This window comes from Bos taurus, chromosome X (assembly GCF_002263795.3).
Source record: "Bos taurus isolate L1 Dominette 01449 registration number 42190680 breed Hereford chromosome X, ARS-UCD2.0, whole genome shotgun sequence".
NCBI classification, from domain to species: Eukaryota; Metazoa; Chordata; class Mammalia; order Artiodactyla; family Bovidae; genus Bos; species Bos taurus.
The window spans coordinates 52,805,300-52,830,872 of NC_037357.1; the positions used below are offsets into that span (position 1 = coordinate 52,805,300).

The 25,573-nt window shown below is 41.6% G+C and overlaps 2 protein-coding genes across 3 annotated transcripts in view; one reads left to right on the forward strand and one right to left on the reverse strand.

The window, feature by feature from the left end:
• Positions 1-25,573, reverse strand: part of SLC25A53 (solute carrier family 25 member 53) — a 57,697-nt gene that overhangs the window by 8,750 nt on the left and 23,374 nt on the right. Inside the window, exon 2 of one of the 2 annotated variants that reach the window (XM_005227882.5) lies at positions 23,118-23,351. The gene's annotated coding sequence lies outside the window, so the exon portion shown is untranslated. Of the gene's footprint in view, positions 1-1,878; positions 2,045-23,117; positions 23,352-25,573 lie in introns of those variants that run through there. The other variant, NM_001191233.1, reaches the window with a different exon arrangement.
• ZCCHC18 (zinc finger CCHC-type containing 18) lies at positions 2,000-5,589 on the forward strand. The gene is given in 6 exon segments (XM_005227884.5): positions 2,000-2,766; positions 2,968-3,052; positions 3,751-4,238; positions 4,241-4,552; positions 4,555-4,976; positions 4,978-5,589. Coding segments are annotated over 4 exon segments (1,302 nt in total). The 5' UTR covers positions 2,000-2,766; positions 2,968-3,052; positions 3,751-3,772; the 3' UTR covers positions 5,080-5,589.

Here is a 25,573-nt window from a genome sequence, read left to right on the forward strand (position 1 = left end):
GCATTGTTTACTCCAAGGAACTCTATGTATTGAGGTAGCCAATGAGAAGGCAGAAAGGAACAGGTAAAGTTCCTTGGCAGGTTGAACACAGCCCAACAGCAATCACAAGACATCAGATTATTCGCTTGCGTCCAAACATCAGGAATCAAGAACAAGCCCAGAAGGGGGGCCTCCTAACCACAATCTACATAAGGGAAGTAAGACCTGCTCTTCAAGAACCAGAAGTCATGGAAAATGGTGCAGATTTCTCTGTCACGGGCTTCACGGCCCATTCACTCTGGACAGCCCTGCATGCTGTTTCCATGGAATTGCTCCTTCTCTGCGGCCAGTGATTCCAAATCCAGCAAAGGAGAGGTCCCCTCAAGAGCTCACAGAAGGGCAACCTAGCAACGTGTCCTCAAGCCAGGAAATGAAAGAGCTATATCAGCGGCAGAGAGCTGTATTTAGGGGGTTAGATCAAATTATGTTCCGTTTCTCATACTTCTTCCTCAAGTACAAGTTGAAACAGAAAATGTTAGGAAGAAAGATTGTAGGGAAGTGGTTCTTAACCATTTCTGGGCCACAGACTCATTTGAACATCTACAAAGCTGTGGACTCAGAAGAATATACATAGTTGAAATTCTACTCTTCACAAACAATTTCAGGAAGGACCCTAGGTAGGAACCTCTGCTCTCAAGTTACATTTCACAACAGCTACCATATGGAGAGATACATTGGCCACATCTTCATTTACTTATTGCCATAAGCATAACTTAGTGTCTCTAGCAATGGTTCACAAACCACTCTACATCTCAGAATTAACTACAGCACTGATTAAAAATATAAATCACCCTCCCTAGCCCTAGTTCTTAGTAAATCTGGATCCCCCAGAGGCAGAGCTTAGGAATCTGTATTTCTAACAAGCTTTTCAAAATGATTCTGAGGCAGCCAGCTTCATATCCATACTTTGGTTAATAGCATGGATTCTGGTGTCAGAGAGATATGATACAAGTTCTGGCTTCACCTTTTAATTTCAGGCAAGTCATTTTACCTCTCTGAGTCTTGTCTCCTTTCAGGTCATAAGCTGTAAAAATAATGTTTTACTGAAAGAAAAAGCAAGCAGCCTGTTGTAGTGTAAAACAGAGAAAGAAAAATGTCTCAGTTTTCTTATTCTGTACAATGGGTACCATACAAGTTTCCTACCTCTTCCCCTACCCCTCTTTGCGTTGCCTCTCCAAGCCCTCCTTCAGCACACTAAGACTGCAGCTGAGCTGGTTTAAGACCACTCATGTAAAAAAAAAATGCCCTCTAGGCAGCTCAGATCGGCAAAAAGTTGGTATTTGGAAAACAACAGAGTAAAACCGGATGCTGATATTTATTTGCTGTGTGATGTGGGGCAAGCCGCCTAACCTTGTGCCTGTTTCCTCATCTGAAAAATGGAGATAATAGTCGTTGCTCACTAATTCTATATAGTTCCAAATAGGCCTTCCCATCTCCACTTTGGCTTTGGCTTTTCTCAGCTAACCCTCAGTCTGAGAGTAGAGAGGAGTAGGGGGCAGCCTTTGAAATCAGACTTGTAGACTTGAGTGTGAGCTCTTACCTCTGCACTTCCTAAGAATAGTGACTGGGTGCTTAAGTCCCCTCTCTGTTAAGTGGGCATACTGCTACCTCCTTCGCAAGGCTGTTGAAAATAAACGAGTTGTCCGTGCAAGCCCATTTGCACGTAGAAAGCGCTCAGTAAATGCTTTTGCCCCTTTCCTCTGTACAAAGGTGAGGAACTTTCACTGTTCGCTTGATGTCTGTCCCACCTCGTGTTGAAGGCATCTGGTCTCAAAGCGTGGAGGACACAGGTGGAAGAGGTGAAAGAGAAAGAAAGCGAGGGGCAAGCAGCAAACTCACGGTAAAATGCCAATCGGCAGGGTCTGAGAGTCCGAGCTGCACTTGACACCGCACCGGCTTCCGCGCCTGTGTGCCGCAGCCCCCGCCGGCCTGCTACTCCTTTTTGCTAGCAATGGCCCTGAGCAGGAGGCTGCGCGGGGAGGCCGCCCCCTCGCCCCGCTGATTGGCCTCGCCAACCGACTCATCATTCTCTTTGTCTCAAACCGCAGAGGTTAAAAGAAGCGGCGGCTGCTGGGAGCTACCAGCGAGTGGGCGGGGGCGGCCGCTGCTGCCTTGGGAACCGAGCTGCTTCGACCCAGCTACCCAAAGCTGGGTGAAGAGGCTCCGTCTGGAGGCTCTGAGTTGGTTAGCGGTAGAGGAGGCGTCCGGAGAAGGCAATGGCAACCCACTCCAGTACTCTTGCCTGGAAAATCCCATGGACGCAGGAGCCTGGTGGGCTGCAGTCCATGGAGTCGCTAAGAGTCGGACACGACTGAGCGACTTCACTTTCACTTTTCACTTTCATGCACTGGAGAAGGAAATGGCAACCCACTCCAGTGTCTTGCCTGGAGAATCCCAGGGACGGCGGAGCCTGGTGGGCTGCCATCTATGGGGTCGCACAGAGTCGGACACGACTGAAGCGACTTGGCAGCAGCAGCAGCAGAGGAGGCGTCATCCTTTTTCCCTGCAGGGCCACGGCGACCGGAAGGCGGCATCCACACCTGTCCTCGCCGGAGCATTCGCTGTCCACCGGCCGAGCACAGTAACGAAAAAGGGCGCGATTGCCTGTCCCGGAGAAAGGAGGGAAGAGCTCCATCAGGATTGGGCGGCTCTCCTGTTTACCAAATCGCGAGGTCTGAAAGGCAGCCGAAGGAGCACTCCCGCGGCCCGGCTGCGCAGAGACAGGAGGTGGGTTCTACTGAATGATGCCAAATGGGTAGGATTTGCCTAGATTGACAGGAGAACGTTTTCAGGGGGATAGTTAGGGGGCGGGAAGCAGCGGGGATCGCAGGCTGTCTGCCTTGAACCCCCTTTGCATCTCCTGATCCCTTCCTGGTGAGGCATATGTGGGCGTGTGTGTCCAACTCCCATTCCCTCTCTCCGTGGCAGACCACCAAAGTCGAATTCGAACTCGATTTCTGTGCGGCTGATTGCGGAGCTGGTAGGACAACGATTTCCCGGAGTGGATTCAGGGGTATGTAATAGAGGGTCACTTTGGCTTGTATTCACAAGGTGGGAGAGGGAATTCTCCGTCTGGCTACTGTGGAGGGAGGGGTCGAGGGAGCGAGATGAGGGATGAAACTCCTTCTAACCCTTCCCTTCCCTGCCCTGCTTTGCCCTCCGCCATGGCCTGAAGACTGGGATCTTCAATCTCGCGTGGACAGAGGTCAACCTACCTCGGAATCCAGCTTTCTAACTCAAGCTCTTGTTGTGAAATAAAGGCGCGCACTTGTTTCCAAGCTCATATAGGAATCTGAGAAATAACGGGGGAAACTTTGAGAAGGGGGTGTGGTTGAGACCTGAAACCGTCAGTTTCATGGAGATCTTATTTGCTACCACAAATCTGTGAGACTTAGACCACTGCTCTCTATTTTGAGAGCCCAATATGGGCTCTAAGCACTATTTCACCTAGAATTCTAAGCCGCTGTTGCCTTCCTTCCTGGAGGATTCTCGGGAGAGGATAGTTGCAGATCTGAAAAGCACCCTGCAGCACGGGAACACCCATTAACTCCTGAAGGTTGTAATTGCCAGTTTCCTGCAGAATATTTTCAGGGCAGTAGCCGAATGGAAAATGTACCCGCAGGGTGTTCAGGAACGTAAAGGAAGCGACCGCAAACTGCTTCATGCAGTCTACTACCTTACTAACCTTTTCCCCCCTCCTTTTCTTTACAGACCCTACTGAGATACAAGGAAGATGGAGCCCAGGAACGTTGCTTTGGGGATTTCTCCTGCAGATCAGGCTTTTCTAGAAAGGCTGAGCATTTTGTTACATTCATATAGACGATCATTGTCAGTCATGGCCAGCATCATTGCACGTGTGGGTAACAACTGGCAGCAGAATACAGCCTTGCCACCCTGGGCCCGTTCCATGTTGAGGTCCCTGAGGGGGAAGGGGAGTCTTGGTCCTTCAAGGGTCAACATGGCAGAAGGAAAGATGAAATTGTTCTCCGGGAGGGTGGTGCCAGCCCAGAAGGAGGAAACCTTTGAAAACTGGCTGATACAAGTCAATGGGGCCCTGCCAGATTGGAATATGTCTGAATAGGAAAAGCTCAAGCACTTGATGAAAACCCTGAGGGGCCCCACACGGGAGGTGATGCGTTTACTGCAGACAGCCAACCCCAACCTCAGTGTGGCAAATTTCTTGTGTGCCATGAAGTTGGTGTTGGGGATTCTGAAAGCAGTGTCACTGCCCATGGCAAATTTTTTAACACCTTGCAGGCACAAGGGGAGAAAGCCTCCCTTTGTGTGATCCGTTTAGAGGTGCAGCTCCAGAACGCTATTCAGGCTGGGATCATAGCTGAGAAAGATGCAAATCAGACACAGCTGCACCAGCTCCTTTTAGGGGCTGAGCTGAATGGGGACCTGTTCTTCAGGCTGAAGAATCTTCTCAGGATGTATGCAAATGAGCAGGAGTGTCTCCCCAATTTCCTGGAGTTAATCAGGACGATAAGGGAGGAAGAGGATTGTAATGACACTTGAAGCGGCCCAAAAGATCTGAGCTAATCATGGAGACGGCAGTAAGCCCTGTGGCATTTCAGGGCCCCCAGGCAATAGCCATCAGCACTGCTGATTGCAATGTGATAGAAGTAGATGATACCCTTAATGACTCACACGAGGATGTGATCCTGGTGGAGTCTCAGAACCCTCCACTTACATCCATAGGTGCCCCTCCCCTCAGGGTCAGGGCCAGACTTCAGGATCAAATACTGGTCATTGATTCCCTAAACAGTTCTCAGGCTCAATCTCCTTCTACCAGTGGTGGTTCTGCATATAACAATGATGGTCCTGGGGATATATGTAGAACCAGGAAGAGAAAATATACTATCCACTGTTCATACTGTGGTGAGGAGGGCCACTCAAAGGAAACCAGTGACAGTAAGAGCAACAAGGCCCAGGTGTTTTGAGAATCTGATCATCACCCTGCAAAAGCTGACACATACAGAGGAGGAGACATCAAAAGAGATCCCAGGCAAGCACAGTGACCTCTCCGAGCCACAGTAATGTGCTAGACCCAGCCCTAAGTGAACCCTTAACTGTATTCAGAGACTGCTGATGGGGAAAACTAGGGTAGGCTGGGGGAGGCTTCTATGTGCATGAATTAATCCACAAAGTGGCTTTCTTTGGGGAAGAAGAGATTGTAGATACCAGCAAAAAGAAGACAGCCTGACCTCTGTCCCTGCTTCTCCCTCCATCTGCCTAAGGGTCTATGTGTGTGTCTATTTCCTTGATGATTGTGTTCCTTCTGTGAAAGGAGTACAAGGTATTGTTAAACTTTCAAAGACCGAAGGAAACTACAAAAACTGAAGTGCAAATTACCTGAAACTCCCCACCCTTGCATAACCGTTGTCAGTCCTTGGATGAATGGCCTTCTAGATATCTCCCTATTCCTGTGTACCAAGATAGATATTATATACAGATAAAAGTGATCAAATATAAGTGTTATTCTATGCTCTGTATTTTTTCACCAAACAATATATGTTGTGGACTTTTATGTCAATTCATAAGCATCAAGTATGCTTGCTGTCTCTGTGTGAGATTACTTTTAGGAATACAGAAGGAAAATAATAAGAAAACTAAATACAGAAGCTCTAAATGGGGGGAACTCATACTGTGGAGTTTTATCAACCTCATTTACAGATGAGGAAAATGGAAGCTGAAAGGAGCTATCTCCCAAAGAGTCCCCTATCACAACTGACCTATGGCACTGAACTAAATCTGTGTCCAATGGACTTACCTGGTGGTCCAGTGGCTTAGACTCTGTGCTCCCAATGCAGGGGCCCTGGGTTTCAATTCCTGGTCAGGGAACTATATCCCATATGCCACAACGAAGAGTTCACATGCCTCAACTAAAAGATCCTGTGTGCTGCAACTAAGACCTTGCACAACCAAATAAAAAAATACATATATTTTAAAAACAATGCCCCAGTGCTTTCTTAGCTAATACATCTTGAGAAATCTGATGACAGACAGGGGAGGGGGCAATAATAGGAAATGGGTATTTCAGGGGCTCCATTCCTGTTCACTTTGGGAAGGGGCGGTGTTCCCTTCCCTGAGCAGATTCCTTAAATTGCTACTATTAATGCTTCTGAACAACACCCCGTGGCAAAAAGACTACCCTTTGGGTTGACACTACCCTCTGCCTCCCCCTCAACTGCAGAGAAAGCAGCTGCGCATGAGAGTTCAGTACCAGGAGACTTGGGATGACCCTGGCTTCACCCTAGCTACATGCTAGGGGACACCAGAAGCTCAAGAACTCCCAGCAAACCTCCCTCTGACCCAAGAAATTGAAATCACTGGGGAAAGATGAAAAACAATCTGGATGCCAGGGCATGAGAAAATACAGGGGACCCCTCCCCCACCACAGGGCAGGATATAGCTCCAATCAGGCCCCCAAAGCCACAGGGGAGCCCAACATTCTCAGACTCTTATAGGCTTATAGTCTCCATCCTATCCTCTAAACCGGCCCTTAGAAGGAATCTGCCCCCTATTTATCCAAGATTAAAATATCACTCCTCTTTCTACTCACCTTTTCTCAATTTTACTCCATAATCACTTGTTGACTGATTTACACAAATTAAGTTTATGCCGTCATAATTTCTCTCTGGGACCAGACAGAGTATAAAGAAAAATAAATAAATGCTACACCAACCAGTGCCCTCCTTTACACTGGAGTTAGCTTGGGGATTCAGTATAGACCACTTCTTTGATAACCCCTAATTCATCCCCCTTTTCTTCCAGCCTTTACCTTCTTCTATGTCATTTAAAGCTGAAATTGTCTTAGGTTTTATTTCTACAAAACGATGCAAATCTGTGAGTTTATTTCATTTCACATGACACTGGCTTTTCTTTTATGCAGGAAGTATGTATTTTCCCTGTTTGGAAGACATGGGAGACATGGGCATTCAGATCAGACTGAGGGTAATAGCCAAAAGAAAGCTTTTAGATAATTTTTTGTCTGATAGGTTTCAATTAAGATTATGGGTTTTCTTCCTTTCTTTCTCCCTAATCTTTTTTTTTTAATTTAAATTTATTTATTTTAATTAGAGGCTAATTACTTTACAATATTGTATTGGTTTTGCCATACATCAACATGAATCCGCCACGGATGTACACATGTTCCCAATCCTGAACCCCCCTCCCACCACCCTCCCCATGCTGCGAGATGAAATGAGTCTTTTGTCAGGAGATGTTAGCCTTTGAAATACCTTCTTTTGCATTATCTCCCTCCTTCTAGATATGATCTTCTCTGACACCCCAGTCTCATAGTTTCCCCTTCTAAGATCTTTTTGATGCCTCTCAGTCTTCTTTGCTGCAACTTCTTTCTCTTCCTGACTGTTCCATAATAATAGTGACAGAAATTAAAATCACCACAACTGTGACTTACTAAAAGCATATTATATGTCAGGAACTCCTGTTCTAAGCCCTTTAATGGAATATAGCTCTTTAATCTTCATAGAAACCTCAGAGGGTAGCTATTACTATTTCTAATTTACTATTAATATTAATTTAATTACTATTAACTGCCACATATTTCTGGAGAAGGAAATGGCAATGAGGAACCTGGCAGACTACAGTCCATGGGGTCACAATGAGTTGGACACAACTGAGCAACTGAGCATGCATGCACACCACATATTTCAGATGAGGAAACAAGCTGGAAAGGTAGGAAATGACCTAGGATCATGCAGCTAGTTCATGATGAACCACGGATGACACTCCTGGCTGGCTGACTCCAAAGCTTACTCAGGTTAACTCTCAGGCACCATCCTGTAGTGCCTGAGAGATGTAGATGCTGTCACTATCTGTGCATGACACATGAGGAGACTGAGGTCTACACACAGGAAGTGATTAGCCAAACATCATAAGAGTAAGTGGCTTGTGTGTCACACTCAGGGATGGAATCTTTAAGGAACCTTTCTTTGACACAAAAAAAGACTTTTCTACCTTTCTTTCTCTTTCTCTCCAGGTTGCAGCTGCCTGGCAACATCCCCTCCCACTCCTTCAGTTGTAGTCACATACCATTTCTATGTTTTAAGTGCAAATGGTTGTAAATTTAACATATGCAAGAGGTGAAAGCCACAGAAGTCAGTGGGGGAGAGATGAATTGTTCAATTAGTGGTGCCGGGGGGACTTAATGACCTGACTGGAAAAAAGATCTGTTTACTTTCTACCATGACATTAAATATGAATTCCAGACAAATTTGAGAAATAAATGCAGATTTTATGCATGTGTACACTAATTTTTAATAATATATTGTTATGAAGGGAATGAACAGAATCAAATGTTCAAAAGCAACATTTAAAACTGCAAGAAAATAAATATTTATTAAATCTCTGGACTGCAGAAGACTTTCTATGGTTAGGAATGATGAAAGAAATTATACAGTAAAGGCCAATAACAAAAGAGCATTGGCAGAAATAAAAGACTAACAGAAAGCTGAGAAATATTATCAACAAATAATAAGACAATAATAATAGCAAACTTTTATTGTAGATAGCTAACATTTACTAATTAAGGTCTTACACAGTACCACGCATATTCTAAGAGCTCAACATGGTTTCATTTCATTCTTATAATAAACCCTGAATAAATAAATAAATAAATAGATCCGATATTATCCCCAGGTTCTAAAACATTCTTATTTAAGAGGGAAAAAAACAGAAAGCATAAAATGCAAATATACACCTTAATAAATTACTGTACAGCAAACCACCACAAAGATCAAGAAATAAAACATTACTGGAACTCCTGAAATCCCTGTGAGCCGCTGTAAAATCGCAACCTGTTGACTTTCCCCTAAAGGAAACCACTCTCATGATAGTTATAGCTATTACTCTTATGATTAATTATTATTTTATGGCTTTTCTTTAGAGCTTTGATGCTGGGAGCCAGCGTGAGGAACTCCGCCCATGGCAAAGGTCATGAGGAAGGAGGCTTGACATACGCAAAGGCGGGATCGAGCCTCAGGAGTCCCCCTGGAAATTCTCGAGCATCTACCCCCAAAACCAGAGTCTGCCTACTTTACTGCTTTGTGCTCTCACCTACACCTCTGACTTTATGGGGGGTGCTGTCCCCTGCCACCATCTCTCTCTCTGAAAAAGAGTTAACTTACAGCTCCAGTTAATAAAGTTCCTGGGTGTAACAAAAGTGTTTTAGTTCACAAACCCCTCAGATGGCTCTCTAACTTGACTGACAGGTTTACCCGGACTCCTACAGCTATGCATACGATTGTTTACAGTCTCCCAACCGTGAGAGGCATGGGGCGCTTAAGATATTCAAATAGTATAGAGTCTCTCAGAGAGTTAGAAATTGTCAGAATAGAACTAGTAGAAGATTTCATTGTTGAGCCAATGCTTGCTGCCAAGTTTCCACATCCCCTGTATTGTATCCTTGGAAGTGTATTAATTAATATAGTTGGTATGTAGAAAAAATAAGTAGTGGCCTTGGTGTTAACAACTTTAGACCCTTAAGGTAATAAATTCTTTCCTTTGTTGTAAACCCACTGCACCTTTGCCCTGTAGGAATGCAACTTTATCTAACACCTTCGGAGGATGGCGCCAAACTTTAAAATACTTACTCTTAGAGAAAATAAGTCTAATGGTTGACAAACCTTTGTCAGAGTCATAAAATGTTAACAGGCCTTCTGGCCAGAAGATGATGTAAATCATCTAAACCATTTGTATATGATAAGTTTGCAGAAAAAAAAAAAAAAAAAAAAAACCCTGGTTTCGATAAGGATCAAAGACTGCTGACTTTGCGTGATTTCACACCCCCTATTATCCTCTATGTGCAACTTAGGGTATAAAAGCCCCTGTTGAAAATAAAGCTACAGGCCTTGCTCACTGAAGCTTGGTCTCCCCATGTTGTTCTTTCTCTCACCTTCTGGCTGAATTCCCATCTGGAGCGTGAAGGCTCGTCAAGCCTACTAATTTTGCCTGGGCTTCTAAGATCTGACCGGGGAGGCCTTAGTATCTTCTCTCCTTCGGGAGAACGGAAGGACGCCTGCGGCCTATGTAGGTGATACAAACTCATTGTCTCGGAGTTTTACTGGTTTTCCACGTAAACCAAGTTATTCAGCCTCTTTTTTCCACTGAATTTTCTCACTGAGCTATCCCTATTTAACCACTCTTTATATCTCTAATTAATACTTAATTAAGCTATTGCTATTCTAAATCGCCGACGCCGTCATCCTGAGGGAATCCCTGGATCCAACTGGGGCTGGACCCCGGTACTTTACAACTCAAATATGAATCTCCAACACTGTTTTTTTAAACATTACTTAAACAGAACTAATGATACCAAACTCAAGTCTCTGTGCCCTTCACTTACTCAGCAAGGCCAATTTACCAACACTGGCTGTGATAAAAGTACAGTGTTTATTGCCGGGCACCATGCAAGGAAAATGGGCAGCTCGTGCTCAAAGACTGAACTTCCCAGTGGCTTGCAGAGAATGGTTAAAGGCAACACTTGGGGTAAGGCCTCCAGCTCAATGACTTGCTTTTAACTAGTTGGTGGTGAAGTAATAGTGTGATGTTTTGGGAATCTTAATCATCAACCTTCCTCATTTCTTAATGTGCCCCTAAGACTCTTTAACCTTGAGCTACTATAGACTTTAACATGTAATATTTAAAGGCCAATTAGCTCTCAGTTCAGTTCAGTTGCTCAGTCGTGTCCAACTCTTTGTGACCCCACGAATGGCAGCACTCCAGGCCTCCCTGTCCATCACCAACTCCCGGAGTTCACTCAAACTCACGTCCATCAAGTCAGTGATGCCATCCAGCCATCTCATCCTCTGTCGTCCCCTTCTCCTCCTGTCCCCAATCCCTCCCAGCATCAAAGTCTTTTCCAATGACTCAACTCTTTGCATGAGGTGGCCAAAGTACTGGAGTTTCAGCTTTAACATCATTCCTTCTAAAGAACACCCAGGACCGATCTCCTTGCAGTCCAAGGGACTCTCAAGAGTCTTCTCCAACACCACAGTTCAAAAGCATCAATTCTTCAGCACTCAGCTTTCTAAGAAATCACAAAATTACCTAAACTTTCAAATAGTTTGGGGAGTTGTATCTAAACTTCTTTAATGGAGCTTTTCAAATACACACAAAGGTGTATCAAATGGTATAATGAACCCCCATTTCCCATCACCCAGCTTCAAGAATTATCAACATTTTTGCCTCTTGATTCATCTATAATCCTTCATATTTTTAATGGGTTATTTTTACAGCACTTACTAAATATCATATCAAATGGTATGATTCTTCTGTACTCTATCCATACTTATATTTCCCCTTTTTCCGTTCTGAATATTTTTTACTGGGGTAAAATTCATATAACATAAAATCTCCCATTTTAAGCATACAATCTAGTGGCATTTGGAATACATTTTTAAAAATTTTCTCTTTATTCTCAGTAGATTTTTCCAAAAGTTTACTAGTCTTTTGGACAAATTTGGTTTAGCTGACTTTTCTATTGTTTGTTTTCCACTTCATTGATTTCTACTCTTATCTTTACCAGATGTTCCCTTATACCTTAACTAAATTATTATATTGGACATATGCTGCATATATTTTCGGTCTCTTTTGCAGTCTTCATTTAAAATATACACTCTTTGGCTTTAAATATGCTTTTGAGTATTGTTTGAGGTGTATTCTACAAGCCTGGCTGAAACTCAGATCTTTCATTATCATTCAGTTCTACATGTTTAATTATTCATTTCCAGCAGTTTCAGGTACTTCTCTGGCTGAAGACCAATGGCAGAATGCAGCCTCAAGACAATCACAGGTTTCTGTAGACTTCTAGATCCACAAGTTCCAACCATTTTACCATCATCTTAGCTAAATATCACATCTTGAGGTACTCAACTAAAAAAAAGGATGATCTCACTTGCATTTTCTGGAATGAGAAATTTTTTTGGCTATCCTACATCCTCCTTTTGTGAAAATGCAACTACCCTCAATAACATATGGATGAAAAAGAAGATAATCAGAAATTTAGTTTCAAGCAGGACATGTTGCTACACTGTACTGACTAAACCATATTCTTGAATCTAGCTTTTGGGAGTTGGGTACTGGCTGGGTGATTGGGCACTGTCTGAGCTCTTTGAGTAGTGATACCATGATTCCAATATGAATATTGCACTTTGTATAAAAATGGCCAGTCAGGTTCCCTATGGAGGGGTTGGGCAGTTTGATCAAGAGAGGAGGGACATAATTTGCACAGTCTTGAAACCCTGGCTCTTTTTGTTATAAGTTGTATGAATTTGTGCCCTGTGCTTCACCTTCCTCATTGGTAACCTGGAGAAATAACAGGAAGTCCCTCAAAGGGTTGTGGTAAGAATTAAATGTGTGAGCATTTGCAAAGCTTTAAATAGTGCCTGATGTTCAAGCTGGTTTTAGAAAAGGCAGAGGAACCAGAGATCAAATTGCCAACATCCACTGGATCATGGAAAAAGCAAGAGAGTTCCAGAAAAGCATCTATTTCTGCTTTATTGACTATGCCAAAGCCTTTGACTGTGTGGATCACAATAAACTGTGGAAAATTCTGAAAGAGATGGGAATACCAGACCACCTGACCTGCCTCTTGAGAAACCTGTATGCAGGTCAGGAAGCAACAGTTAGAACTGGACATGGAACAACGGACTGGTTCCAAACAGGAAAAGGAGTACATCAAGGCTGTATATTGTCACCCTGCTTATTTAACTTATGTGCAGAGTACATCATGAGAAACGCTGGACTGGAAGAAACACAAGCTGGAATCAAGATTGCCGGGAGAAATATCAATAACCTCAGATATGCAGATGACACCACCCTTATGGCAGAAAGTGAAGAGGAACTAGAAAGCCTCTTGATGAAAGTGAAAGTGGAGAGTGAAAAAGTTGGCTTAAAGCTCAACATTCAGAAAACAAAAACCACGGCATCTTGTCCCATCATTTCATGCAAAATAGATGGGGAAACAGTGGAAACAGTGTCAGACTTTATTTTTGGGGGGCTCCAAAATCACTGCAGATGATGACTGCAGCCATGAAATTAAAAGACACTTACTCCTTGGAAGTAAAGTTATGACCAACCTAGATAGCATATTCAAAAGCAGAGACATTACTTTGCCAACAAAGGTCCGTCTAGTCAAGGCTATGGTTTTCCTGTGGTCATGTATGCATGTGAGAGTTGGACTGTGAAGAAGGCTGAGCACTGAAGAATTGATGCTTTTGAACTGTGGTGTTGGAGAAGACTCTTGAGAGTCCCTTGGACTGCAAGGAGATCCAACCAGTCCATTCTGAAGGAGATCAGCCCTGGGATTTCTTTGGAGGGAATGATGCTGAAGCTGAAACTCCAGTACTTTGGCCACCTCATGTGAAGAGCTGACTCATTGGAAAAGACTCTGATGCTGGGAGGGACTGTGGGCAGGAGAAGGGGACGACAGAGGATGAGATGGCTGGATGGCATCACCGACTCGATGGACGTGAGTCTGAGTGAACTCCGGGAGTTGGTGATGGACAGGGAGGCCTGGCGTGCTGTGATTCATGGGGTTGCGAAGAGTCGGACATGACTGAGCGACTGAACTGAACTGAACTGAAAGAGTGCCCAGTGTATTTTAAGCACTGTGCCACAGAATACCATTACAACTGCATCAAACACTTCTCTCCAAACTTTCTGAACTGTCTTGTAGATGGATTACCTAAGCCCTCCCTCTCAGCCTCTTCACAGGGAACTTTATTAAATTCAGTAGCTTTAGGCTCCTTTACCCATGTAGAAAAGGGTGAGAATAAAAATCCTTTAAGAGCTAACCAAATAGTTCCTCTTGGAACAGGAACTATCTTTGCTTAGGAACACACCTGCAGGGATGCTTGTTTAGCTGGGGAAGGGAGTGAGGACCCAGCTGAGATGGCCTGGATCTAGACGAAGATAGCAGCTTTACTTCTCTGCAGAAGGAACTCTGGGAAATGGGAGCTGCTAAGCCAAGGAGGCCAGGAGCTCAAGAGCCAGGCAGGAAGCTGAATGGAAGAGAAGTGTGAGTGAAACTGCCCTGAGATTCATTTGTGTAATTTGCTGATTGGCTAATTTATTGGCTGGCCTTTAAATAAATAATTTGTCTTAACATTGTTCAGTGTAGCATATGTTCAATTAAAATAAAACAGCTTTCAAATACAGAAAGGAACAAAGTAAAAGTGAAAGCTAATCTGATTCCCCACAGTCTAGTCTGGTCTATGTTCTTCCAGATCTGCTTTTATACAAAAACAAACATATAAAAATCAGGTCATAGCAGGCACTTGGCTCTGAGATTTTCTTTCATGTTGTCTGCTGTGTTGAGATGAACTTCCTACACTCTCCCAAACCATCAGCAAGATCCTGCAACCTGCCTTGTGCTGGCAGGTCTTTGGACAAGATATTTGATTTCTGTCAACAGTTTCTTTCAGTGAAACTATCAGGGAGAAATTACAGTTTTACCTCCCTACATTCATATAATATTAATACAGCCACTGCTCATGGTGCCCTTACTCTGTATCTGGCAGTCCCTTCAGTGTTTTACTTCAATTCTCACATTACTTTCTCACAACAACCCTTTGGAAGTCAGTCCCACTATTATTGCCATGTGGGTTCACAGACAGGATGTGAGAGGCCCAAAAGCTAAAAACAGGATCAATAAGAAGGAAAATAAACATGTCAGAGGCAGGACTTACACCTGCAATGTCTCTTTAAATCCTCGTCATGATGTTATGAGGGAGCTGTCACCACAAAGGAGGCAACTAAGGCTGCAGGGTTTACAGAGCTGAAGCCACCGAGAACCTAGCAGTTTTATAACTATATCCCTTCCTGCTGAACTGATGAAAGCAAGCAAGCAAAAAAGCAAAGATTTAAATGAATGGAGATGAGAGGATAACAGATAGGAAGGCCAGGGGTCTCCAAACAGAGGAAATAAGCTGCAAGTGTCAGACATTTTTTCTCTCTCTCTTAAATGGCAGGAGGAAACAAACTAGTGTTATATTTCCCCCCTTCTTTATACAAATTTTAAAAGAGGTTTCTCTTAAAATTCTGTGTTGCCATAATGACACCTGGTTCTACCTGAACTTTTCTCAAACCTTGAGCTAACCAATGCATTTTTCTTATGGAAATGTTTGTCTTAAGCTATGTTAATGTACTATGCATTTATCCTAGACTCTGTATTCAGTTTGGTTCCACCTAAAGGCTCAGAACTGACTTGACAAACCAGTATGTTATACGCATACATTGTTCCCCTAATCTATGTTAACGAAACTATATATTTGTTTGGAAATCTGCCTTTCTTCAAGATTTATGTCAATCGTTTCATGGTCCAGGATGACTCACCTGGTGCCAATGTTATCTCAATGCATGTTGTGGGTGAGGGCCCTGGTGACATTCTCTGAGTTTTGAGAAATTTCCTTTCTCTAATTAGCAGACTGCTAGTAGCTATATAATATCCAGCTAAAGGCTAGCAGCGGGGCACTCTTTCTACCCACTTCTGATGTCTATGTCAGAAGCTTTCTCTATCTCCTTTATACTTTAATAAAACTTTATTACACAAAAGCTCTGAGTGATCAAGCCTTGTCTCTGGCCCCAGATTGAATTCTTCTCCTCCAGAGGCCAAGTATCCTGGCATCTTTCGTGGTTCAGCAGCAACCTTTCAGAGAGACATGCAGCATTCACTGACTGGAAGACTTAATACAGTAAAGACATCAGTTCTCCCCAAAGTGATCTCTAGGTTTAAAACAATTAGTACAAGTAGCTTAGCGGTAAAGAATCTGCCTGCTAATGCAGGAAATGCAGGAGATGTGGGTTCCATCCCTGGGTCATGAAGATCCCCTAGAGAAGGAAATGGAAACCCACTGCAGCATTCTTGCCTGGGAAATCCCATGGACAGAGGAGCCTGGCGGGCTACAGTCCATGGGGTCACAAAGAGTCAGACACGACTTAGTCAATAAACAACAACAACAGTGCACTCACTAGAATATTAAATACCTGTAAAGCATTTACAGGGCTTCCTAGTTGGCTGAGTGGTAAAGAATCTGCCTGCCAATGCAGGAGTCTCAGGAGACGTGGGTTCAATCCCTGAGTTGGGAAGGTCCCCTGGAATAGGAAATGACAACCCACTCCAGTATCCTTGCCTGTCATGGATAGAGGAGTTTAGCAGACTACAGTCCATGGGGTCACAAAGAGTTGGATATGACTGAGTACACACACATATACCCAGGAAGATTTTCATAGATACAGAGAAGCTTATTCTAAACTTTTTGAGGAAATTCAAAGTAACTATGATAGCTAAAACAATTCTGAAAAAAAAAAATAAACTGAGAAGAATCACTCTACCTAATGATAAGATTTATTATATAGATATAGCAAATTGAGACAGTGTGATATTAGAGGAATGAGAGACACAGGTCAGAGGAAACAAAGAAAGAACCCAGAAACAGACCAACACAAATATACCCAACTGATTTTTGACAAAGGTGTAAAAAATTTCAATATTAGAATACCTTTTTTAAAAATGGTGCTTGAACAATGGGGAAAAAAAAACCCTTCAACCTGAACCTTGCATAAGATACAAAAATAAACTAAAAAATGAAACATGGACTTAGGTATAAAATATAAAACTTTAAAACTTTTAGTCAGAAAACATGAGGAAAATCTTTGGGACCTCGATCTTGCTGAAAAGATCTAAGAACTAGATACCAAAAACCATAACATACATCACAACAAACTGTAAAAAATTCTTAAAGAGATGGGAATACCAGACCACCTTGCCTGTCTCCTAAGAAACCTGTACGCAGGTCAAGAAGTAACAGTTAGAACTGGACATGGAAAAATGGACTGATTCAAAATTGGGAAATGAGTGTATCAAAGCTGTATCCTGTCACCCTGATTATTTAACTTATATGCAGAGTGTATCATGCAAAATGCCAGGCTGGACAAAGCACAAGCTTGAATCAAGACTGCCAGGAGAAATATCAATAACCTCAGATATGCAGATGATACCACTTTAACGGCAGAAAGCAAAGTGGAACTAAAGAGCCTCTTGATGAAGGTCAAAGAGGAGAGTGAAAAAGCTGGCTTAAAAGTCAACATTCAAAAAACTAAGATCATGGCATCTGGTCCCATCACTTCATGGCAAATAGGGAAAAAATGGAAACAGTGGCAGATTTACTTTCTTGGGCTCCAAAATCGCTGCCAATGGTGACTGCAGCCATGAAATTAAAAGATGTTTGGTCCTCAGAAGAAAAGCTATGAAAACCTAGACAGTGTTCTAAAAAGCAGAGACGTCACTCTGCCGACAAATGTCTGAACAGCAAGGTATAGTTTTTCCAGTAGTCATGTATGTATGTGAGAGTTGGACCATAAAGAAGGCTGAGCACCGAAGAATTGATGCTTTTGAACTGTGGTGCTGGAGAAGACTCTTGAGAGTTCCCTGGACTACAAGGAGATCAAACCAGTTGATCCTAAAGGAAGTCAACCCTGAATATTCCATTGGAAGGACTGAGGTTAAAGCTGAAGCTCCAACACTTTGGCCACCTGATGCAAAGGGCTGACTCACTGGAAAAGAACCCTGATGCTGGGAATGATTGAGGACAGGAGGAGAAGGGGAAGACAGAGGATAAGATGGTTGGATGTATCATCGACTCAACGGATATGAGTTTGAGCAACCTCTGGGAGACAGTGAAGTACAGGGAAGTCTGGAGTGCTGCAGTCCACGGGGTGGCAAAGAGCTGGACATGACTTAGTTACTGAACAACAAAGGAAAAAAAATTATTAATTGGATTTCACCAAAATTAAGAATTCTTGTGCTGTAATACAGCCTGTTAAGAGGATGAAAAGACAAGCAACAGATTTGGAGAAAATATCTGCAAACCTTATACCCATCAAATAATTGGTTTCTAGAATATACAACAAATTCTCACAACTCAACAGTAAAAAACACATGTGTACCTGTGGCGGATTCATTTTGATATTTGGCAAAACTAATACAATTATGTACAGTTTAAAAATAAAATAAAATTAATTAATAAAAAAAATGATACAATGAGAAAATGAGCAAAAGACATGAACAGAATCTCACCAAAGAAGACATATGGATGGCAAAGTAGCACATGAAAAGATGTTCAATATCATTACCTAATTAAAGTAATGCAAATAAAAACCACAATAAGCTACAATTATGTACTCATTAGAATGGGTAAAATATAAAATAGTAATACCAAATGTTGGCAAAGCTGTGGAAAATAGGATCTTGTATACAATACTGCTAGGAATGTAACATAGTAAGGCTCTAGGAATCATCCTAGCAGTTTCTTATAAAACTAAACACGCATTTACCATATGACCCCACAAGTAAACTCTTGAGCATCTATCCCAGAGAAATGAGAAGAAGCTGTGGTGCGTATACACGATGCAATATTACTCAGCTATAAAAAAGAACGCACTTGAGTCAGTTCTAATGAGGTGGATAAACCTAGAACCTATTATGCAAAGTGAAGTAAGTAAGGAAGAGAAAGACAAATATCATGTATTAATACATATATATATGAAATCTAGAAATATGGTATGGATAAACCTATCTACAGGGCAGCAATGGAGATGCAGACATAGAGAATAGACTTTTGGACACAGTGAGGGAAAGAGAAGGGGGATGATTTGAGAAAGTAGCATTGAAACATATACATTACCATATGTAAAATAGATAGCCAGTGGGATTTTGCTGTATGATGCAGGGAGCTTAAATCAGGTGCTCTGTGACAACCTAGAGGGGTGGCGTGGGGAGGGAGGTGGGAGAGAGGTGAAAGACAGAGGGGACATATACATAGCTATGGCTGATTCATGTTGATGTATGGCAGAAACCATCATAATATTGTAAAGTAACTACCCTCCAATTAAAAATAAAAGATTAAAAAAACCTGTATATGAATAATCAGAGCAGCTTTATTCATAATAGCAAAAGCAGGAAACAACCCAAATGTCCTTCAATTAGCGACTGGATAAATAAACTCTGGTATATCCATCCAGTGGAATACTACTCAGCAATAAAAAGAAACAAACTATTAATATAGTGACTAGGATGGACCTCCAAGGGCATTTCACTCAGTGAAAAAAGTCAATCCCCAAAGGTTACATATTATAGGATTCCATTTATATAAATGCCAAACTATAGAGATTGAGAAGAGATTAACTGTTGCCAGGGTATAAAGATGGAGCTGGGGGCTGAGAATATAAAGGGGTAGCACAAGGGAGCACTTTTGGGATAACTGGAAGTGTTAGTCACTCAGTCCTATTTGACCCTTTGAGACCCCATGACTGTAGCCTGCCAGGCTCCTCTGCCATGAAATTCTCCAGGCTGAAGTGGGTCGTCATTCCCTTCTCCAGCATATCTTCCTGATCCAGGGATCTTACCCGGGTCTCCTACATTGCAGGCAAATTCTTTACTGTCTGTGCCACCAGGGAATAACTGAGATAACTGAACAGTTTTATATATTGACTGTGGTGGTGGTTATACAAATCTATACATGGGGTAAAACTGGATAGAGCTACATGCATGCACAAAAATTAAAGTATGTAAAAAGTGACAACAACCGAATAAGGTCTATAATCTAATTAACAATACTGTACCAATATCAATTTCTTGGACTTGACATTTTACAGTTACATAAGATACCATCATTGGGGAAATCTGATGACAAGCACATGGATCTCTAAGCACTGCTTTTGCAACTTCCTGTGAGGTCATAATTATTTAAAAACAAAAAAGGTTTTTTAAAAAGTTGTTATGGGATTTCCAGAGTTTCAGAAAGTAGCCTTGGTGACTTTAATTACTAGAATCATTCTGTGCTAGTTCCTTTTCATGCATAGCTGGAGTAGTTTAAAACTTTCTCTTCCTTCTGGCAAGTTTTACAAAAGTGTTCAAAGGAAGTACACTAGTGCTTCTTTTTAAAAATTCTGACAGCTTTTTTATAATATAGTTTAAAATGTGAACACAGTAAAAAGAGATCACTACTATTTTCTTGGACCATAAGCCTTTCATTTATGTAGGTTACAGATCTACTAATATTTACTATATTCAAAATAAAAACTGAAAATATCTAAAAATATTTATTAATTCATTAAAATAACAATAAATCCACTACATGTTAACATAAACAATACATTTTATTAAAATAACTATTTTCCAAAATAAAAAAAAATTTAGAAATGTTTTCTTTTTTGAAAAGCTCTGTAATGTTTGCCTTAATATAAGACAGCTAGACTCTTACTTGCTTCATCACTGTGGTATCGTTGTGGTTATTTTGTTTGACATATATGAAGAAAATTTAACCTTATGGAGATATGTAGTGGGAAAAAGGACGAGTTCCCAGGCACTTTGAATGGATTTCAGGTGTCAGGTGTCTCCAGGGTCCTCAGACCACACTTGGAGAATCACTGTGCTGGAGACACATACTGAAATATTTACAAAGGAAATGTTAGGATGTCTGAAATTTGCATTAAAATACTTCAACACACACACACACATCAATTCTCATTATATGGGGTAGTTATATCCAATAAAATTACCTTGAGCAGTGAACTAGCAAATACTGAGCCACTGCTCCTAGTGGACATACAGAGTGACGTTCCTGCAAACCCCTGGTCACATTCTCATCAACCAATCAACATATAATCTTTTTTTGCCACTTTATTTATTTAAATTGAAGGATAATTGCTTTACAGAATTTTGTGGTTTACTGTCAATCATGAACAAGAATTAGCCATAGGTACATTTGTGTTTCTGTTTAAAGACATCTCATTTTATAGTTCTTAAAATAATGAATTATATATGCACTATTCCTTTATCATACTGAGAAGGGTCTAACATTTTCCTGACATGAGTAACAAGAACTTAAATTTCTTTGGCTCTCAGCCTCAAAACAATGTTGTTTATAATGCTTTGTAAAGTTTGACTGCCATCTTATGAATCCACAAATTTAGCTAGTTATCCATCTTTTCCATAGTTTCATTGCACACAACAGATAGTGTTTTAGTGATTTCTGGATGGTGTCACGTATAGGTCAGCAAATTTCCTCTTCCCTTGTCTTGATTTACCTTATTGTTAAATCAAGAAATTGAACTCACAGCCAACATCACCATAACTCATGCCTGAAGGAAACTTATCTAATACATGCATTTTTCTCTGTAAACCACATCACAGTCTTCTTATTATGTCAGCTTCTGAACTCTGTTCACTCCCTTACCTTCACTGAGGCATATGGCATCCCAATTAATGTTTTCTTTTCCATCCTCAAGTTTTTCCATTACCTAAAGTAATTTCAAGTTCCATGTTTTCACTCATGCAGTACCCTGGCCTCTCATTCTCTTGATTTTCTTGTCTGTCTCCAACGACTTTCTTCCATGTTCATACCCTGAACTTTGTGATCATCTAGAATTCTTTATCCTTGAAACAGTTTAGTCTACTTCTGTCTCTCCAGCTCATTCTCTCTCTTATTCACACTGCACTAATTCTTCAACCTTATCAAGACCTCCTTGATCCATTCATTTTTCTCCCAGTATGGCTTATCATTTCCTTATTTTTTACTTTATATCTTATAATTAATCACTTTAACCTCTCTGACCAATACTCTCACCAAACCTTGACCTAAGACATCAGCTCTGATTCCATGCAAGGATAGTCTTTTCTCTTTATGCCATGACTTTAAAATATCAGGCTTCCCAGGTGGCTCAGTGATAAAGACTGCCTGCCAACACAGGAGACACAGGAGATTCAGGTTCAACTCCTGGGTAGGGAAGATACCATGGAGGAGGGCATGGCAATCCACTCTAGTATTCTTGCCTGGAGAATCCAATGGACAAAGGAGCCTAGTGGGATGCAGTGTGTGTATCCTTAAAGAAAATATCATAGGTATAATGATCAGCGCTCTCTCATTTTTGTGGTTTTCAATCCAATAATGCATGGAAATCCACCAGGCACAAAATCCACAAAATTTTAGTCAGTTTCTGCTCTCACTTCTCAAAACAACTCTTCTAAATCTTCATTACCATCCTCAAGCCCAATACCTATTTCTACTCACAACATTCTCATTAGACAGAACAAACTCTTAGTTAACAGGAAAAATAGAACTAAGGATGGAAATTCTAGTCATTTCCTGGTCCGGATTAAGTGAATAAGCCAAAGAAAGTGCCACAGTCATCAGTGCTTGGGAGATCCATTACTGTCTAACTAACCTTCATATATTCTCTTAATTACAGTAATAAGAAAGTCTGACATTTTTAAACATCCAGAAGAGGGCAGACATCTCTTATTTTAGAGACTAAAGTGCCCCACTTCCCTTATGCCTAACATCAGCTCCTCTACTTGAGTTTTGGATCTCATCCCTGCCCTTCTCAAAATCTCACACATCAATGTGAGATAGCCCCTCTCTTCTGTATCTTCAGCTTCCTCCATCTCCTAGATCCCTCCACCAAAACATGCAAACATTCTCAAGTATCTACCACCTTAAAAAAAATCTGCCCACAATCTTATGAGACTTTCTAGCTGCCATCTGATCTTTCCCTCTCCAAGCTTACTGGAAGTATAACATGCATTTACAATCTTTATTATTTCAATACCCAAGTGAAGTGAAGTGAAAGTTGCTCAGTCATGTCTGACTCTTTGTGACCCCATGGACTATACAGTCCATGGAATTCTTCAGGCCAGAATACTGGAGTGGGTAGCCATTTCCTTCTCCAGGGAATCTTCTCAACCCAGGGACAGAACCCAGATATCCCCCATTGCAGGTGGATTTTTTACCAGCTGAGCCACAAGGGAAGCCCAAGAATACTGGAGTGGGTATCCTATTCCTCCTCCAGTGGATCTTCCTGACCCAGGAATCGAACCAGGATCGCCTGCATTGCAGGCAGATCCTTTACCAACTGAGCTATCAGGGATTCAATGTCCAATGTTCCAGTTATACACAGCTGTTTAATAAACCACCCCCAAACACAGGAATGAAAACAATAAGCATTCTATTATTGTCATGATTGGGTGGATGAGAAATTTGAGCAAGTCTTACTGGACAATTTTCCTGCTCCATATGGCATTTACTGGAGTCACCTAGTGATGTCCAACTGGTGGCTAAGTTGATCTGGTGGAGCCAGGATGGTTTCCTTTATGGCTGGTGCCTTGGTAGAGATTTCTGGAATGCTGGGTGCAGCTAGGCTTCATGCTCTGTCCATGTTGTCTTGAAATCTCTCCATGTGGTCTCTCTAACAGGGTGATGAAAGTTCTTAAATGATTGCTCATAGCCCTAAAAGACCAAAGTGAAAGTAGTAAGGTTTCTTATGACCCAACCTTGTAAGTCAAGCAGCATCACTTCTTGCATTCTATCAGTTAAACTTATATACAGAGCTCACCAGATTCAAGACCAGGTGACTAGACAGAGGTATGATTACTGACAGGAACTGTTAACAGGGAACATAGGATGAAGTCTACCACACACTCACACTCCTCAAACTGCCATGTAGCAATGCCCCATGCCACTGAAACTGTGATCCCTGAGGTGAAGACCTCTTAGTTGTTAAATCCAATGCCTGCTTAGTACTTGCTTTGCTTGCTTTTTCTGCTAAACTGGAATCTACTGACCACTAACTCATTCATGAAATTCTCCTCCCCTGTTTTTTTGTATACCACCTCTCCTTGTGTGCCTTGAATTTTTCTGGCTGTTTCTTAGTCTCCTAAAGTGACTCATTTCTTATGGTTTTCCTTTAACTACTGGGCCTTGTTATCAATCATTTTCTTACTCTGTTATCTGGTTATATCATCTACACCCATGGACTCATCTATCATTTAGCCACCAGAGATTCTGCATTATACATCTCCATCCCAGCTCTCTCTCCACTAATCCAGACTTATACGTACTCAGACTGAATGTCCCACAGATTCCTCAAACTTGGCCATGTACTCACAGGGCAGTTTCCAAACAGTTCAAACTAAAAGAACTAAATAGAAATTTTGGCTGCTACTTACTGCAGGGGAAATTGAGTATAGAATCTGAGTTCTGTCAAGCTAACTACCTGCTAAAACAAAAAAATCAATACTCTTCCGAGGGACACAATGGAATCCAGATTCTCTACAACATGTCCTCCAAGAAATTCAAATGACTGAGCATATTGTAAACAGATAAACGTTACCCATACTGAAGAAAAAAAGATAATCAGTGAAAACCAGCCCCTAGAGATCTAGATGTTAGAATTAAGGCAGAGGAGTTTTTAAGCAGATATTACACATATGTTCAAGGACAAACAGACTCAAGGGATTAGATCTGATAGACAGAGTACCTAAAGAACTATGGATGGAGGTTTGTAACACTGTATAGGAGGTGGTGATTAAAACCATCCCCAAGAAAAAGAAATGCAAAAAGGCTAAATGGTTGTCAGAGGAGGCCTTTCAAATAGCTGAAAAAAGAAGTGAAAGGCAAAGGCAAAAAGAAAAGATATACGCATCTGAATGCAGAATTCCAGAGAATAGCAAGGAGAGATAAGAAAGCCTTAAATGAACAATGCAAGGAAGTAGAGGAAAACAATAGAATGGGAAAGACTAGAGATATCTTCAAGAAAATTAGAGATACCAAGGGAACATTCATGCAAAGATGGGCACAATAAAGGACAGAAACCATATGGATCTAAAAGAAGCAGAAAATATTAAGAAGAGGTAGCAGGAATACACAGAAGAACTACAAAAATGGTCTTAGTAACCCAGATAACCACGATGGTTTGATCACTCACCTAGAGCCAGACATCCTGGAGTGTGAAGACTTAGGATGCTTTTACTATGAACAAAGCTAGTGGAAGTGATATAATTCCAGCTGAGCTATTTCAAATCCTAAAAGATGATGCTTTGAAAGTGATGCACTCGATATGCCAGCAAATTTGGAAAACTCAGCAGTGGCCACAGGACTGGAAAAGGTCAGTTTTCATTCCAACCCCAAAGAAGGGCAATGCCAAAGAATACTCAAACTACTGCATAATTGTACTCATTTCACATGCTAGCAAGGTAATGCTCAAAATCCTTCAAGCTACACTTCAGCAGTACATGAACCGAGAACTTCCAGAGTACAAGCTAGATTTAGAAAAGGCAAAAGAACCAGAGATCAAATTGCCAACATCCACTGGATCATATAAAAAGCAAGGGAATTCCATAAAAATATCTACTTCTGCATCATTGGCTATGCTAAACCCTTTGATTTTGTGGATCACAACAAACTATGGAAAATTCTTAAAGAGATGGGAATACCAGACCACCTTACCTACCTTCTGAGAAACCTGTATGGAGGTCAAGAAGCAACAGTTAGAACTGGACATGGAACAACAGACTGGTTTAAAATTGGGAAAGGAGTACGCCACGGCTGTATATTGTCACCCTGCTTATTTAACTTCTATGCAGAGGACATCATGCAAAATGCTGGGCTGGATGAAGCACAAGCTGGAATCAAGATTGTCGGGAGAAACATCAATAACCTCAGATATGCAG